At 43.1% G+C, this 16,535-nt stretch overlaps 1 protein-coding gene across 7 annotated transcripts in view; it reads left to right on the top strand.

Annotated features, from left to right (window-relative positions):
* atp8a1 (ATPase phospholipid transporting 8A1) overlaps positions 1-16,535 on the top strand; it is a 369,658-nt gene that overhangs the window by 89,060 nt on the left and 264,063 nt on the right. For all 7 annotated transcript variants that reach the window (XM_078216784.1, XM_078216762.1, XM_078216795.1 and 4 more), the window contains one exon: positions 15,145-15,190. In XM_078216784.1, the coding sequence (XP_078072910.1) occupies positions 15,145-15,190 (46 nt within the window). The remainder of the gene's footprint in view (positions 1-15,144; positions 15,191-16,535) is intronic.

Here is a 16,535-nt window from a genome sequence, read left to right as displayed (position 1 = left end):
TTCGGTCAAGTGCCCACTCAACTTCTTTTTAAAATCATTGTTTCTGCTTCCACCACCATAGTAGGCTGAGAGTTCCAAGTCATTAGCTTTCACTGCATAAAACAATTCTTACACTCATTCATCCTGCATCACCCACCAAGATCCTACCACAAGAACTATAACCAAAGAACTAGGATCAGAGGTAGGCAATTTAGCCCCTCAAGCCTGCTCGCCATTTAATACGATCATGGGTGATCTCATCTCAGCCTCAACTCCACTGGGCTACCTGTTCACCATCTAAATATGACATAATCCTGAGTACCTCAATCAAATCTTCCATCAGTTTCTTTGGTTCCAAGGAGAGCAACTCCAACTTTAGCAACCTAATGCACCCCCATCCCTGGAACCATTATAGTAAATCTTCTAAGAGAATCAGCACAGAGGACACGCCCACTTTTTGCAGCACTAACTACTGTAAGATAAGTTTAAATGCCCAGTTAGTGATTGATTGATGAATGAATGTTAATGAATGGCTGAGTGTGTGAATGAATTGATGGGATTAGGTGAGGTAGGTGGGTCAGGTAGCACGTGAGTAAGGTGGTGTGGTAGCAATTAGATAAAGTGGTAGGGGTCTCAGTGGCTGGTGGCTGAGAGGGGTAGGTGGCTCAGGGTTAGTCAGGCCGGGAGGAGTTGTCAGGTCAGTGGTTAGTCGGGTCAGGTTGGGGATGAAGAGCGAATTGGATTGTGGGGCCTAGTCAGGTCAGTTCAGGCTGTAGTTGGGCGGTGAAAGGCAGTCAGTTGTTAGGGACAGTCGGGCCAGGAGGGGTAGTCAGTATCAGTGGGGTCAGTATGATTCAGGGGTTCCATTTTTATAGTTGCCCAGGAGTTAGACTGGGATTTTACTGTCTAACACTTCCTAGGTAACTATTTGGGTAAGTACCATGGAACTGTTGAAAGTCGCCGACTTTAACTCAGTTTAGAGACTTTTTCAGAGTCCCGAGGAGCAGGAGTATTGTAGTTAGCATGTCGGGACTTCAATGGGGTCCCGACCCACATCATGCCTTCATAGATCAATGCACCTGCACTCCCTGGTCCCTCTGTTCCTGCACCCTTTTTAGAACTGTGTCATTAAGTCTACATTGCCTCTTTTGCCAAATTGCATTATCTCTCATTTTTCTGTGTTAAATTGCATCTGCCACTTGTCTGTCAAGGAGGTTCCACTGGCAGGTGCAACTAGAACTAGGGGGCATGGCTTCAAAATAAGGATTTAGGACTGAGTTGAAGAGGAACTTCTTCACCCAAAGGATTGTGAATCTGTAGAATTCCCTGCCCAGTGAAGCAGTTGAGGCTACTTCGTTGAATGTTTTTAAGGCAAGGATAGATAAATTTTTGAACAGTAAAGGAATTAAGGATTCTGGTGAGCGGCGGGTAAGTGGAGCTGAGTCCACAAAAAGATCAGCCATGACTTTATTGAATGGCGGAGCAGGCTCGAGGGGCCAGATGGTCTACTCCTGCTCCTAATTCTTATGTTCTTATTCTGTTAACTTATCTATATTCTGTTGTATCATTTTCATTGTTGGCCATTCTTCCAAGTTTGTTATCATCAGCAAATTTTGAAATTTTATTTGGTATTCCAAGATCTAAGTCAAATATAGCAAAACGGTTGTGGTCGTACTATTGACCCTTGGAGAACACCACCATCTACCACCCTTCCATCTTTTGCTCATTTCTTAAAACGCTTGCAATCCTCATACTTACGACTATTCTTTCCAACATTATAAGTCTTTTAATCTAATATTTTCCTTATCCACCAGTTGGCCCTTTCTTGAGTTTTTTACTGAACATTTTGATGTCGCTTTAAAGAGTTCCCCCAGGTTATTTACTGCCATACCTTTTAGTTTATTTACCCAATCAATTCTAGTCCTTGCACTTACCAGAGGTTGTGAATGCTCTGTCATTGAATATATTAAGGTTGAGAGATCCAGATTTTTGGTCTCCCAGGGAATTGAAGAATATGAGGAGTGGGCTGGTAAGTAGAATTGAAGCTAAAGATCAGCCATGAACATATTGAATGGCAGAGCATGCTGTATGGTTCACCCTTGCTCTGATTTCATGTGTTGTTATATTCCTACATCTGTTGGCTTCCCTTTATATATCCGACTACTTGTATCGTCATTAAATAGTAGATTGTTATACAAGGCCACCCTTTCACCAATTGTATTGTATTGCTTATGTATGTGGTGTAATTTTTAAGGGTAATGATTTCACATGCAGTCCATAGTTGATAACCTACTTTCTGAAAGTACCTTTACAGTTAAAAGGACTGTAGTATTTTGAATCTTTCACTTATCTGGCCTTAAGGGATTTTAAAAAAGCCATGTTGCTATAGTGTTAGATTCTGTTTACAAGGACCTAATTTCTGGAGAAATAAATGTTTCTTTTAATTATAACATTAAATTAATGAGTTATCCACAGTGACTGGACAGTCATAACTACTTCATGCTACTGTAGCTTGGAGACAATGAATGGCTGTTGGCTTTAATTTTAAGCACTTCATGCCATTGTGATTGAATAAATGATTTATAATGCTAAATAACCAGAAATAGATTTCGTTCATTGCACCTGGCAAAGGCCGACCTGAACAAATACAGGTGCCACAAGCTCTAAATTACAGAGGAGACATTAAATTCAGAACAGTAATATTGATAAACACTTGATAGGGTAATCACCTAAAATTGGGTACGAAAAGCAAATGATGTATTATAATAGTCTTGCTGTTGTGTGCATTAGAGACAAACTTCCTATCAGGAAATAGAAACATGTATAAAGTTGTAAGAGAGAATGCACAGCTAGTTAGCTTAAACAACTAGCTTGAAAGTGAGATTTGACCTATAGGAACAGCAAGATTGCATGTTTTGTTTAGTCCTTTGATAGAATGAGTAGAAAGATAATATCTGAAAACTGTATTGAGGATAACTGTACAGTCTCATGAATTCTATTAGAAAGAAGCTCGTTAGATGGTTTAGCGGTCTGCCTTATCTTACGAGATCTTATGATGAGGTTGCCTTTGGTGGCGTGTATTGTAGATCTGAGTTATAAGGGAAGGCACTGTAGCTGACCGCATATCCAAAGATTGCATTGGAAAATACAGTCAGAACTATTAGGGTTTGCAGTGGGCGTGTTTTAAAGCCAGGAGAAGGACTTCATTTTAATTTCAAACATAATATTGTGTTTGAATTCTTTTGTCACCTAAGTGATCAATCCACAGTGCTTTTTTTTTTAAGAGAAAGTTTACTAAATTCACTGCTACTAAGAGATGTTCCACTGGTGGATTCAGCAGAGATGAAAGAAGAATGTTACTGTTCATGTGGGAACCCTTGCAATGTCTGTGGCCAATACCATCTGGCATTTCAAACCTGACTAAATTACATGGCTTCTGTTGCTGCCAGACCAGACTGCCCCTGCTGGCTATCTGGCATCATAGTTGAGGAAATGGGGATGTCACTGATGTATTGGTACCAGAAAGAGAGAGGAACTCCTGCTCGCAATGTGACACTACCACTGGCTTTTCATTATTTTCACTGACCTGAAAGAGAGCAGACTGCAGATCAGTAGCTTTCTGAAAGTCCCTATCTCATATCCATAGCATGTGCTCTATAATGTGGATACCCCCTCTCAAAAATGGAACCTGGAGCCTATGTAACAGGCCAGTTGAACTTCCATCAAAGTTGTAATAGCAAATAACATTAACTCCAGTTGTCAAGGTTGGAAAGTTGGTGATACTGCAAAGGATACCCTGTGAAAAAGAATGTTGCTAATGGCTACTGTGCAAAAAGCAAGAGAGAGACAAGTGTGAAACAAGCTCTTAAACATTGGATTGAATTTTGGCACCCAACATTTTGGTTAAAGCTCAGCTATGACCAGTGTCTGCAACAGGAATTATACTTCTTGCAATACTCAAATACTTGTTTAAAGCTTCTTCATGAGATTAGGCTACCCTGAACATAGCTGATATCATTTAGGGCAACCATTGTATAATTGTGACCCATAATCAGTGGTCTTCTATGGGACCATTGGAAGCTGCCATCTAAAATGCAAGTTTTTAATAAATACTTAACCTGAATATGCAGCCAAGAAGAGTACGAGTGCTTACAGAGCCAGATGGTGTGGGGGAGTCCTATTAGCTTGAGCATATGTTTACTAACACTGTGCAGTCTTCATCCTGCCTCTTTCTATCATGTGTCTTAAACTGCTTGTGCTTTGACAGCTGACATTTCATTGTACTGGTGTGAGGCCACACTTGCCTGCTTTTGACACATTTACAATGTAAAAATCTGGCAGTCTTGCGTTGGAAATTTTCAATAGACCCAGCATCCATTTTGCAGGGGTGGGGGCAAACACATTGAGCACATTTGCACTTTGGGTGAACAAGTGCTTCCTGATTTGATGCTCGTCTGTAATTTGAAGATTGTGCCTCTGTGTTATGCAATCTCATAAGAGGGAATAGCTGCTCTTTGACAATTCAGGCAAATATTTTCATAATTTTAAACATTTTGGGTGGAATTTTCTGGAAAAAAATGGCAAATTGTCAGGGCTTGACTGAAAACCGACGTGTTTCTCTCCAAAAACACAGCCAAGTTTTCAGACCACTTTTTCTGGCACTTCGTGCATAGAAAACCTGGGGGCGTGGTTTGGGGCGTGGTTTATGGCGTCACTATCAGAGCAGCTTTCGTGAAGGTCAACCCACGGAAAGCGGCTGGCCCGGGTGGGGTACCCGGATGTGCACTCAGGTCCTACGTGGATTAGCTGGCGGGGGTAATCACAGACATCTTCAGCCTCTCTTTACAACAATCTGAGGTCCCTATCTGCTCCAAGAAGATGACCATCATCCCGTTATCTAAGAAAAACCAAGCAGCGTGCCTTAATGACTATCGGCTGGTGGCTCTGACATCCATTGTTATGAAGTGCTTTGAAAGGCTAGTCATGTCACAACTCAATTCCAGACTACCTGGATCCACTACAGTTTGCCTACCGCCGCAACAGGTCCACAACAGGCACCATTCTCCTGGCCCTGCACTCAACCCTGGAACACCTAGATAACAAGGACATCTATGTCAGACTCCTATTTATTGACTACAGCTCAGCCTTCAACACTATTATTCCCACGAAACTCATCTCCAAACGCCGTGGCCTGGGCTTCAGCACCTCCCTCCGTGACTGGATTCTGAATTTCCTAACTCTCAGCTCACAATCAGTAAGGATAGACAACAACACCACCTCCACGCTCATCCTCAACACCGGTGCCCCACAAGGCTGTGTTCTCAGCCCCCTACTATACTCCTTATACACCAATGACTGTGTGTCCAAATTCTCCTCCAATTCGATTTTCAAGTTTGCTGACGACACCACCGTGGTGGGTCGGATCTCAACAATGATGAGACAGAGTACAGGAATGAGATAGAGAATCTGGTGAACTGGTGTGGCAACAATAATCCCTCCCTCAATGCCAACAAAACAAAGGAGATTGTCATCGACTTCAGGAAGCGTAAAGGAGAACATGCCCCTGTCTTCATCAACGGGGACGAAGTAGAAAGGGTCGGGAGCTTCAAGTTTTAACGCCTCTACTTTCTCAGAAGACTAAGGAAATTTGGCATGTCAGCCACCACTCTCACCAACTTTTACAGATGCACCATAAAAAGCATTCTTTCTGGTTGTATCACAGCTCAGTATGGCTCCTGCTCTGCCCAAGACAGCAAAGAAATACAAAAGGTTGTGAATATAGTCCAATCCATCATGCAAACCAACCTCCCATCCATTGACTCTGTCTACACTTCCCACTGCCTCGGCAAATCAGCCAGCATAATCAAAGACCCCACGCGCCCCGGACATTCTTTCTTCCACCTTCTTCCTTCGGGAAAAAGATACAAAAGTCTGAGATCACGTACCAACCGACTCAAGAACAGCTTCTTCCCTGCTGCGGTCAGACTTTTGAATGGACTTACCTTGCATTAAGTTGATCTTTCTCTGCACCCTAGCTATGACTGTAACACTACATTCTGCATTCTCTCTTTTCCTTCTCTGTGAACGGTATGTTTTGCCTGAATAGCGCGCAAGAAACAATACTTTTCACTATGTTAATACATGTGACAATAAATCAAATCAAATATGGAGGACCACCCCTACAAGTGGGTGACCCCCCCCACCAATCATGGACACATCAGACAGCCCCTTACCCCCACTCCCCTCTACCACCATGGAAGTATCAGGCAGCTCTCTTCTTCCCCACCCCCCAGCGCTGTCACTGGGGCTCTCCCCTTTCCAACCCACCACACACAAGTGCAACCCTCACCCAATGGAGGAGGAATACCCCCCCCACCCCCTTCCCCTTGTCTGTCAATGCCTAACCTCGGCCCTCAACACCTGGGTCCTCCAGGCACCTCCGCACCAACGGCGTGGTCATCACAACTGGCTTTCGCTTTTGAAAAGCAGTAATGATTTGCGCTGGTGTGACGTCACATCGCCAGGGGGAGAGGAACCATTCTGGATGGATACTATGGCGTAAATCAATTTAATTACATTTAAATGTAATCAAAAACATTGAAATCAGGTTCACGCCCAAAAAGGGTCTGATCGTGTCACCGGCGGGGATGGGAGGGGGCGATCTCGAACTGAGATCTTGGCAGTGCAACTCCTGCTCTGGCCCTCTCATGAGATTTTGCGGCCAGAACAGAATTTTCAGCCATGGCGATGGGCCTGCTAAATTCCACCCTTTGATTAGATGATCCCTCAACCCTCTAAATAATAGGGAACACATCTCAAATGTATGCAATATATCCTCATTATTATTTAGATTTTAGCCCCAGAATTTAAATGCAACTTGCAAAAAGTTATTTTTTGTAACTCCTTCAACCCAAACCCCCCACTTAGCACAAGCTTTTACTAAGCAAAGGTATGTGAAAACAGGCCAGCTATTTTTGGAGGTGTTTGAAAGTAGTGCTGATGTAAGTCTCCAGCTCTGATCCCATCCCTCCCTCTGGCAACTGCCTGAGGCTGAACCAGAATGTTTTTAACCTTGATTCCATATTTGATCCTGAAATGAGTTTTTCAGCCATGTATTCACACCATCACTAAGATTGTTTATTTCCACTTGTGTAAAATGGTCCTGCTTCACCCCTGCTCAATTCATTCATAGTAAGAAGTTTAACAACACCAGGTTAAAGTTCAACAGGTTTATTTGGTAGCAAAAGCCACACAAGCTTTCGAGGCTCTGAGCCCCTTCTTCAGGTGAGTGGGAATTCTGTTCACAAACAGAACTTATAAGACACAGACTCAATTTACATGAATAATGGTTGGAATGCGAATACTTACAACTAATCCAGTCTTTAAGAAACAAAACAATGGGAGTGGAGAGAGCATCAAGACAGGCTAAAAAGATGTGTATTGTCTCCAGACAAGACAGCCAGTGAAACTCTGCAGGTCCACGCAACTGTGGGAGTTACAAATAGTGTGACATAAATTCTGATTCTAGGATCGCATGATAAAGACTCAGGAGGAAAAAAGCAGAAATATTTATGTGAAATAGTGTGACATAAACCCAATATCCCGGTTGAGGCCGTCCTTGTGTGTGCGGAACCTGGCTATCAGTTTCTGCTCCGCGACTCTGCGCTGTCGTGTGTCGCGAAGGCCGCCTTGGAGAACGCTTACCCGAATATCAGAGGCCGAATGCCCGTGACCGCTGAAGTGCTCCCCAACAGGAAGAGAACAGTCTTGCCTGGTGATTGTCGAGCGGTGTTCATTCATCCGTTGTCGCAGCGTCTGCATAGTTTCCCCAATGTACCATGCCTCGGGACATCCTTTCTTGCAGCGTATCAGGTAGACAACGTTGGCCGAGTTGCAAGAGTATGTACCGTGTACCTGGTGGATGGTGTTCTCACGTGAGATGATGGCATCTGTGTCGATGATCCGGCACGTCTTGCAGAGGTTGCTGTGGCAGGGTTGTGTGGTGTCTTGGTCACTGTTCTCCTGAAGGCTGGGTAGTTTGCTGCGGACAATGGTCTGTTTGAGGTTGTGCGGTTGTTTGAAGGCAAGAAGTGGGGGTGTGGGGATGGCCTTGGCGAGATGTTCGTCTTCATCAATGACATGTTGAAGGCTCCGGAGGAGATGCCGTAGCTTCTCCGCTCCGGGGAAGTACTGGACAACGAAGGGCACTCTGTCCACTGTGTCCCGTGTTTGTCTTCTGAGGAGGTCGGTGCGGTTTTTCGCTGTGGCGCGTTGGAATTCATTCATGCCCTTGTGTCCAGACTTGACTAATCCAACAGACTGCTGACTGGCCTCCCACATTCTACCCTCCATAAACTTGAGGATATCCAAAACACTACCCATGTCCTTCACACCAACTCCCCATACCTTTACACCAGTGTGCTTGCTGACCTACATTAGTTTCAAACAACACCTCAATTCTCATCTTTGTTTTCAAATCCCTCCATGGCTTAACCTCCTCATTATTTCTAATCCTTTTGAACACCACAGCCTCCAAGATATCCGTATTATTCTCAATCTGGTCTCTTGAGCATCCCCGATTTTTATTTGCCCCACCATGAGTAAACATGCCTTTTCATCATTTAAGGTGCTCCTTAAAACATCCGCCCTTGACCAATATTGGCTGACACAAATCGGGTGGCTAACATTGAGACTACAAGTGACTCACATTGAGACTACCGTGGCGGCACGGTAGCACAGTGGTTAGCACTGCTGCTTCACAGCTCCAGGGACCTGGGTTGGATTCCCGGCTTGGGTCACTGTCTGTGTGGAGTTTGCACATTCTCCTCGTGTCTGCATGGGTTTCCTCCGGGTGCTCCGGTTTCCTCCCACAGTCCAAAGATGTGCGGGTTAGGTTGATTGGCCAGGTTAAAAATTGCCCCTTAGAGTCCTGAGATGCGTAGGTTAGAGGGATTAGCGGGTAAATATGTGGGGGTAGGGCCTGGGTGGGATTGTGGTCGGTGCAGACTCGATGGGCCGAATGGCCTCCTTCTGCACTGTAGGGTTTCTATGATTTCTATGAAGAAGATACAGATAGAATGGTCAAATGGGCAAATATGTGGCAGATGAAATTTAACCCGGAAAAGTGTGAGGTGACTTTGGAAGGAGTAATTTGACAAGGAAGTATTCAATGAATGGTAGGACACTAGGAAGTCCTGGTGTGTTTGTCCACAGATCTCTGAAGGCGGAAGGGCATGTTAGTAGGGTGGTGAAAAAGGCATTTGGGTAGGCTTGGGTTGTTTTTGTTGGTCATGATGTGGAGATGCCAGCGTTGGACTGGGGTAAACACAGTAAGGAGTCTAACAACACCAGGTTAAAGTCCAACAGGTTTATTTGGTAGCAAACGCCACTAGCTTTCGGAGCGCTGCTCCTTCGTCAGGTGAGTGGGAGTTCTGTTCACAAACAGGGCATATAAAGATACACACTCAATTTACTGAATAATGATTGGAAAATGCGAGTCTTTATAGCTAATCAAGTCTTAAAGGTACAGACAATGTGAGTGGAGAGAGCATTAGCACAGGTTAAAGAGATGTGTATTGTCTCCAGACAGGACAGCCAGTGAGACTTTGCAAGTCCAGGCAAGTTGTGGGAGTTACAGATAGTGTGACATGAACCTAAGATCCCAGTTGAGGCCGTCCTCGTGTGCGGAACCTGGCTATCAGTCTCTGCTCAGCGACTCTGCGCTGTCGTGTGTTGTGAAGGCCGCCTTGGAGAATGTTTCCCGAATATCAGAGGCCGAATGCCCGTGACCACTGAAGTGCTCCGCAACAGGAAGAGAACAGTCTTGCCTGGTGATTGTCGAGCGGTGTTCATTCATCCGTTGTCGCAGCGTCTGCATGGTTTTCCCCTGGTGCACTTTTCATCACCTCCAGCAGCGACTTCCTTTCATATGCAAGCACATATTCACTTTACGTCCTCCCATCCATCCAAGGTCCCACATGCCACTTTGAAGATAAGTGATGATTTACTTGTACTTCTTTGAAATTAGTTCGCTCTCATGGGCAGTTCTCTGCATTGGGATGACCGAGCACAGGTTTAGATGGTCGCATTGCTGACCCACTGTTCAGTGTGATAATGTGACCTTGAGCTTCTGCTTGCTTGCCAATTTAATTATCCACACCGCTCCCTCTCTGTCCCCCAATATCCCACCCTGTTGTAATGGAACTTAATGAATGTTATGGAACATTGAGTTCAACAAGTTCCGATCATAATCACCATTTTTAATTGATAATAGTTCTGCTATTGCCATTTACACCTCCTCTAGACCCATCACCCATCTTTTGTTTCTTTACTTATTTCATTGCCACCTCTTTTTGTTTCACAATATCATCCCTTTTTGATATAAATAATTTCTGTCTTCCAGCCCTATTTTTTGTCCTTTTCTCCCCCTTCCCATGTTTCCTGCCTTTTGTACATGCTTATAAACCTGTGGTTCTAACATTTTTTTCAGGATAGCTCTTCTTTTCTTCAAATTAGTACCATAGGATTGTTTATATCTACCTGAAAAGGCAGACAAGCATTCAGTTCAACATGTTAACTGAAAGATGGTACTGTGCCTCTAACTGTGCAGTATTTCCTCAGTACTGCACTGAAAGGTCAGCCTTGATTTTTGTGATCAAGTCCTGAAGTAAACCTAGAACCTTCTGACTCAGACGAAAGTGCTATGACTTGAGGTATAGCTGGTATTGATGTGGGGTTCAGTTATCTGTGGTTCAGATACCTGGTTGATGGTGCTGTAGCATATGTTTACCCCAACTGAGAATGGCTTAATAAATCAGTTATACTTCATTTGATCGCTTCAAACTTTACTTGGATAGCTGATAATTGTCGAGCTAATATTTGCAACTGAATGATGACCTATTTGGGATGCATCCTTTTATCAGACCCAGAACATGCTCAGGGGTCAAGCTACAATAAACATTTTCTGCCACCAGTTATCTGTCTGATGGAGCACATGGCCTCCCTGTGATTGAGAATTTGGTGCCGAATTCAATTGTAGTTTTGCAACAATGGTAACAGTCAAAAAAACATACCCACATGTACAGGAATTGGCATGTTTTGTTCAATTTGTCAGAGAACTCGCATGCTTAGCTATTAGAAAAGGATGCATTGCCAGATAAATTATTTTCTTTGGCGGCAGATGGAGGTGGAAAATTAATAGTGCTAACAAAATAAGTCTTTAATACGATAAAGGTATCCTGAAGTGAGGAAATAAATCCAGCTTGTCAGATGGAAAAGAAGTGCCACACAGACATACGCAGCCCAGGCCACAGTACGAACATTCCTCCTTAACAATTTTATTTATTTGAAAGAAGCACCAGATCCTGCTTCAATCAACAGATGAACAAGTTATTAAGCAATTACACCTTCCCTGTGGTGAGACTGTATTTGCGGAGGCTAACTAGCTTGTATGTTTGAGGAACAGTCAAATCATTCATCTTGACAAGCATTTGTCTTGTGAACAGTCAACATAGAGCTGAGACATCTCTCTTTGACTCATGTATTCACATACAATGCAGAGATGTAGAGTCTCCACTTCTGCAATTCAGGAAACAAAGACAGTGTAAAAATGTTGCAACATTGAAAATTTATAAAACCTGGATTCTTATCTGGAATCAGGAAGATGCTTAGATAGGCAAAGACTTTTTGGATTACATTCCACATTCTCTACACTAATAGTTTCTAATGTGAATAAAATTGAAACATTTTATAAATGATAAAATAATTTGAATTTATTATCACCTTTCATGTCCTCACAGTGCACCAAAGTGCTCCACAGCCAAATAATTCATTGTTAGGTTTACTCATTGTTTTATATATCAACACACTGTCCATTTGTGCATCTCAAGGCTCCACGTAGCAATGAAAACAATCACCATTTAACCTATTTGAGTGATGTTGTTTGAAGGATTGAGAAGTGAGAGGGAGTCCTTTCTGATTTAAAACAAAAAGTAAGATTTCTTTAAACATAAACTAAGGCCTTGTCTGCCTGTTGAAGATGAAAACCTTTTGTAATACATAACACCATGACAGCACTGCATGCCTTAGTATTGCATCTGAAGTTTTAACTTAGTTTAGATAAGTTCCTGGAGTAGTTTTTACATGTGCAATGCTTTGGATCAGGTAAGAGATGCTTAATGGCTTCACTGTGTAACAATATCAAATAAATTATTTTGTGTGTTAGAAAATAGGGTGGTGGGGGAAGAATGCAGCTAATAAGAGTAGTTCCTTGCTTATGAAGTTATTTACCACCTCCAAATTACAGAATAATTTGGTAGAAGTTTTTTAAATTATTAAAGGATAGAGCAGGATAGAGAGAAGCAAACTGTTTCTCTTGGTTGAGGCAGTTAAAACATAGGGCCATAGATATAAGATTAAATTTGAAGTTTAGAATGGGTGGATTGAGGCTATAGGATTCAAGATTAGTGTGGCTGAGGCAGGAACTGTTCTCATTTAAGATGAGAAGGGATGGATGAATGAAGGAAGTAAGGATAAAGAGGCACATGAACAGAACAGGTGATGTGATTCGGACCATTCGCCTGTTTGGAGGGAAAACACTGCAAGACATGTCGGATCATCGACACAGATGCCATCATCTCATGTGAGAACACCATCCACCAGGTACACAGTACATACTCTTGCAACTCGGACAACATTGTCTACCTGATACGCTGCAGGAAAGGATGTCCTGAGACATGGTACATTGGGGAGACCATGCAGACGCTACGACAACGGATGAATGAACACCGCTCGACAAACACCAGGCAGGAGTGTTCTCTTCCTGTTGGGGAACACTTCAGCGGTCACAGGCATTCAGCCGCTGATCTTCGGGTAAGCGTTCTCCAAGGCAGCCTTCACAACACACGACAACGCAGAGTCGCTGAGCAGAGACTGATGGCCAAGTTCTGCACACATGAGGACGGCCTCAACCGGGATCTTGGGTTCATGTCACACTATCTGTAACCCCCACGACTTGCCTGGGCTTGCAAAATCTCACTAACTGTCCTGGCTGGAGACAATACACATCCCTTTAACCTGTGCTTAACGCTCTCTCCACTCACATTCTGTACCTTTAAGACTTGATTATCTGTAAAGACTCGCATTCCAACCATTATCTTGTAAATTGAATTTGTGTCTATATATGCCCTGTTTGTGAACACAACTCCCACTCACCTGATGAAGGGGCAGCACTCCAACAGCTAGTGGCTTTTGCTACCAAATATACCTGTTGGACTTTAACCTGATGTTGTGAGACTTCTTACTGGGAAAACACTAACACAGACTGGTTGGATCAAAAGGATATTACCACTGGAACATTTTTTGCACTGGTAGATGTAGTTAGTATTTGTAGCAGCAGCTTCTCTTCAGATCTGTGCTGCTGGCTTTCAAGTATGCTGGAATCTGCATCTTGTACACATATTACTGGTAACAGGTCCTCCTGCATTTTTTGAGAAATTAAGTTTTCCCATGGTAGGAAGCCTTTTTTGTGTCATTCTACCTCTGTACAATGGAGTCTCCATATGCAGAAGATGTCAATCCTCAGACTGGAGGACATGAGATCACATAATGCATGTAATACGAGAAAATTAATTGGCTCACATAGGAATATGAGCTAATCTCTGTTTCAAAAGCTTTCAAATGCAACATTGAAGATTGGCACGAGTAAGAAACATTCTTATGTGAAATGAATAAATTAATCCACTTTTTAAAAAAATCTTCAGTTTGAAATTGTACTGTTGATTTCACAATGTGCAACTTCTCATTTTATCTGGCACATTTTGTTCCTTCCTGTGGTTTATAATTCTGCCAATTTTGCAATTTGCTCCCTGTAATTTTTAACAGTAAAGGTTCTTGATAATTGCAATATGCAGGAAGCAAAATGAAAGCACTATTTTCAAATTCTATTGCCCAAAGTGTCTTTTTAAAAAGTGTTTATAATACCGTTCTGTAGAGAGTCAACATGGACTCAGTGGACCAAATAGCTTTGTTCTGTGCTGCATTGACTGTAATGCCACTCTTTCACCTGCTTCTCTGCCCCACTTCCCCTCCACCCCACCCCCCTACAAATGCCATGGTACCTCTTACCGTGCAGCATTTCCTCACTACTGCAATGAAAGGTCAGCCTTGATTTTTGTGATCAAGTTCTGAAGTAAAGTAGGGGCAGCAGCACGGTGGCACAGTGGTTAGCACTGCTGCCTCACATCGTTAGGGACCTGGGGTTCGATTCCCGGCTTGGGTCATTGTCTGTGAAGAGTTTGCATGTTCTCCCCTTGTCTGCGTGAGTTTCCTCTGGGTGCTCCAGTTCCCCCCCGCAGTCCGAAAGACTTGCTGGTTAGGTGCATTGGCCATGCTAAATTCACCCTCCGTGTACCCAAACAGGTGCCAGAGTGTGGCGACTGGGGGATTTTCACAGTAACTTAATCGCAGTGTGATGCGCTATTCAGACACGAGGCTTGAAGCTCAGTAAATGAAAGGCTTTTATTTACTGTTAACGAAGCTACCAGAACTTATATACACTATCCCAGACTGAAGGGGTCCCGGCCAGAGCAGGGACTCTTATACCTCTCCCAGGAGGCGGAGCCCGACTGGGATGTGCCACAACACTACAGTACAAAGGTGTAACAACCCCACCCTAACCCCAACAGCAACAATAGCACAACCCAACAGTAACATATGTACATCCTTTTAGTACTGGCCAGCCCCTGGCTCAGCACTATCCAGTGGGAACCAATGATGGTTCACCACACAGTGTTAATGTAAGCCTATTTGTGACTAATAAATAAATGAAACTTTAAAAAATGCCGCCCCCACCCTTTTGTCTCTCCAAAACTAACATTTAAAAGACATTGAATTCATTTTATCCAAGAATCTGAGCAAACTCTGGTCGCATCCAGGTTAATTGTTATGACTTCTCACAATCAACTGCCCGCTATGTGCACGTCACTGGAGGGTAATTGATTATAAAACTGTAACCCAACAAGGAATCCATTAGATCTGAAGGAGGAGAAGAGTCAAAAATGGCAGAAGAATTTATCTTGTAGTTGCCTGGAGGAATTCTTAAAGGTGATCCACATATTTACCGATAGATGAGTAGTCTAATCAACTTATTTGCTTTTTTTTTCACAGAAAAGACATAACGCTGATAGCGGAGTGAACAAGAAGAAAGCACAAGGTAGGAGCTTGACCGTTAAAACTATGTTACTTACGTAGGTAAATGAGAAAAAAATTAAATGCAGCCATTTCAATTAAATATTCTATTCATTTTTCAAATCGTGCAGAGATTCACAAGTAAACGGCAATGTTCATATTGGTACAAATTGTATTTTAAAATACTCAGCAGATCTGGCAGCATCTGTGGATAGTGTGAGGAGCTAAGACCTCATAATTCATAATTTTGTAAAATATGAATGGACCATAAGACCTAGGAGCAGAAGTTGGCCATTGGGCCCATCGAGTCTGCTCCGCCATTCAATAAGATCATGACTGATCTGATATAATCCTCACTCCACTTTCCCACGTTAAGCCCATAACCCTTGATTCCCTTGCTGATTAAAAATCTGTCTATCTCAGCCTTGAACGTACGTAACGACTCAGCCCTTACAGTCCTCTGTGGTAAAGAAGTTTGTAGATTCACTTTCCTCAGAGAAGAAATTCTTCCTCATCTCTGTCTTAAATGGGTGACCACTTATTCAGAGATTATGCCCTCTGGTCCTAGACTCTCCCACAAGGGGAAACAACCTCTCAGCGTCTACCCTATCAAGCCCCATTGGAATCTTACATGTCTCAAGGTAGCCTCTCATTCTTATAGATATGCCTTGTGCTATTTTTAATATTTTAAAACTGAACAAAAACCTTTAAAATGGCTGAACCTCTGTCTGTCTGTGACCCTGGACAAAATAAACTACATGGGAGTTTTGGGAAAATGTTGCTCGTTATCTCAGAGGTGCCACTAACAACCTTCTGTACCACCTGCGTTCCCTAACTTAGGTTAGCCAGAAGGAGATGGATCATCTGCTAAGTCAAAGGCCCCCGCAACCTTCCCTTTATTTCTTAATGGCTGAGATACTTGGCAGTCTTTGGAATCCAAACAATGGATATACATCCTTTATTAAAGATGGTGGCCAGGTGAGAGTCACGTGCCATGGGCTCTGGCATGTGGAACAAATAATAATGCCTCGCTGAACTGAAGAAATCAGCCTGCCATTAACCATCTAACTAGCACCATTACATACAAGGAGACCTGTCCAGATGGAATACCTGGCTTCCATCTACACTACTTCTGCTGGAAATTCAGCACCATCACCCACAAGAGTGATTCCTCACTACATGCCTATCTCACTGTGCAAAGTCAGCACCACTTGAATAGTAAATTATCCAGCATTGGTTTGCAGCCCATTGATCTCTGTGAAGGAATACCTCATTGTAACATAAGTAAAGTTTATTTATTAGTCACAAGTAAGGCTTACATTAACACTGCAGTGAAGTTACTGTGAAATTCCCCTGGTCGCCACACTCCG

The sequence above is a fragment of the Mustelus asterias genome, chromosome 1, assembly GCF_964213995.1.
Source record: "Mustelus asterias chromosome 1, sMusAst1.hap1.1, whole genome shotgun sequence".
Lineage (NCBI taxonomy): Eukaryota > Metazoa > Chordata > Chondrichthyes > Carcharhiniformes > Triakidae > Mustelus > Mustelus asterias.
Note: the sequence above shows the minus strand (reverse complement) of the source record. Positions and strands in the feature narration are given on the sequence as shown.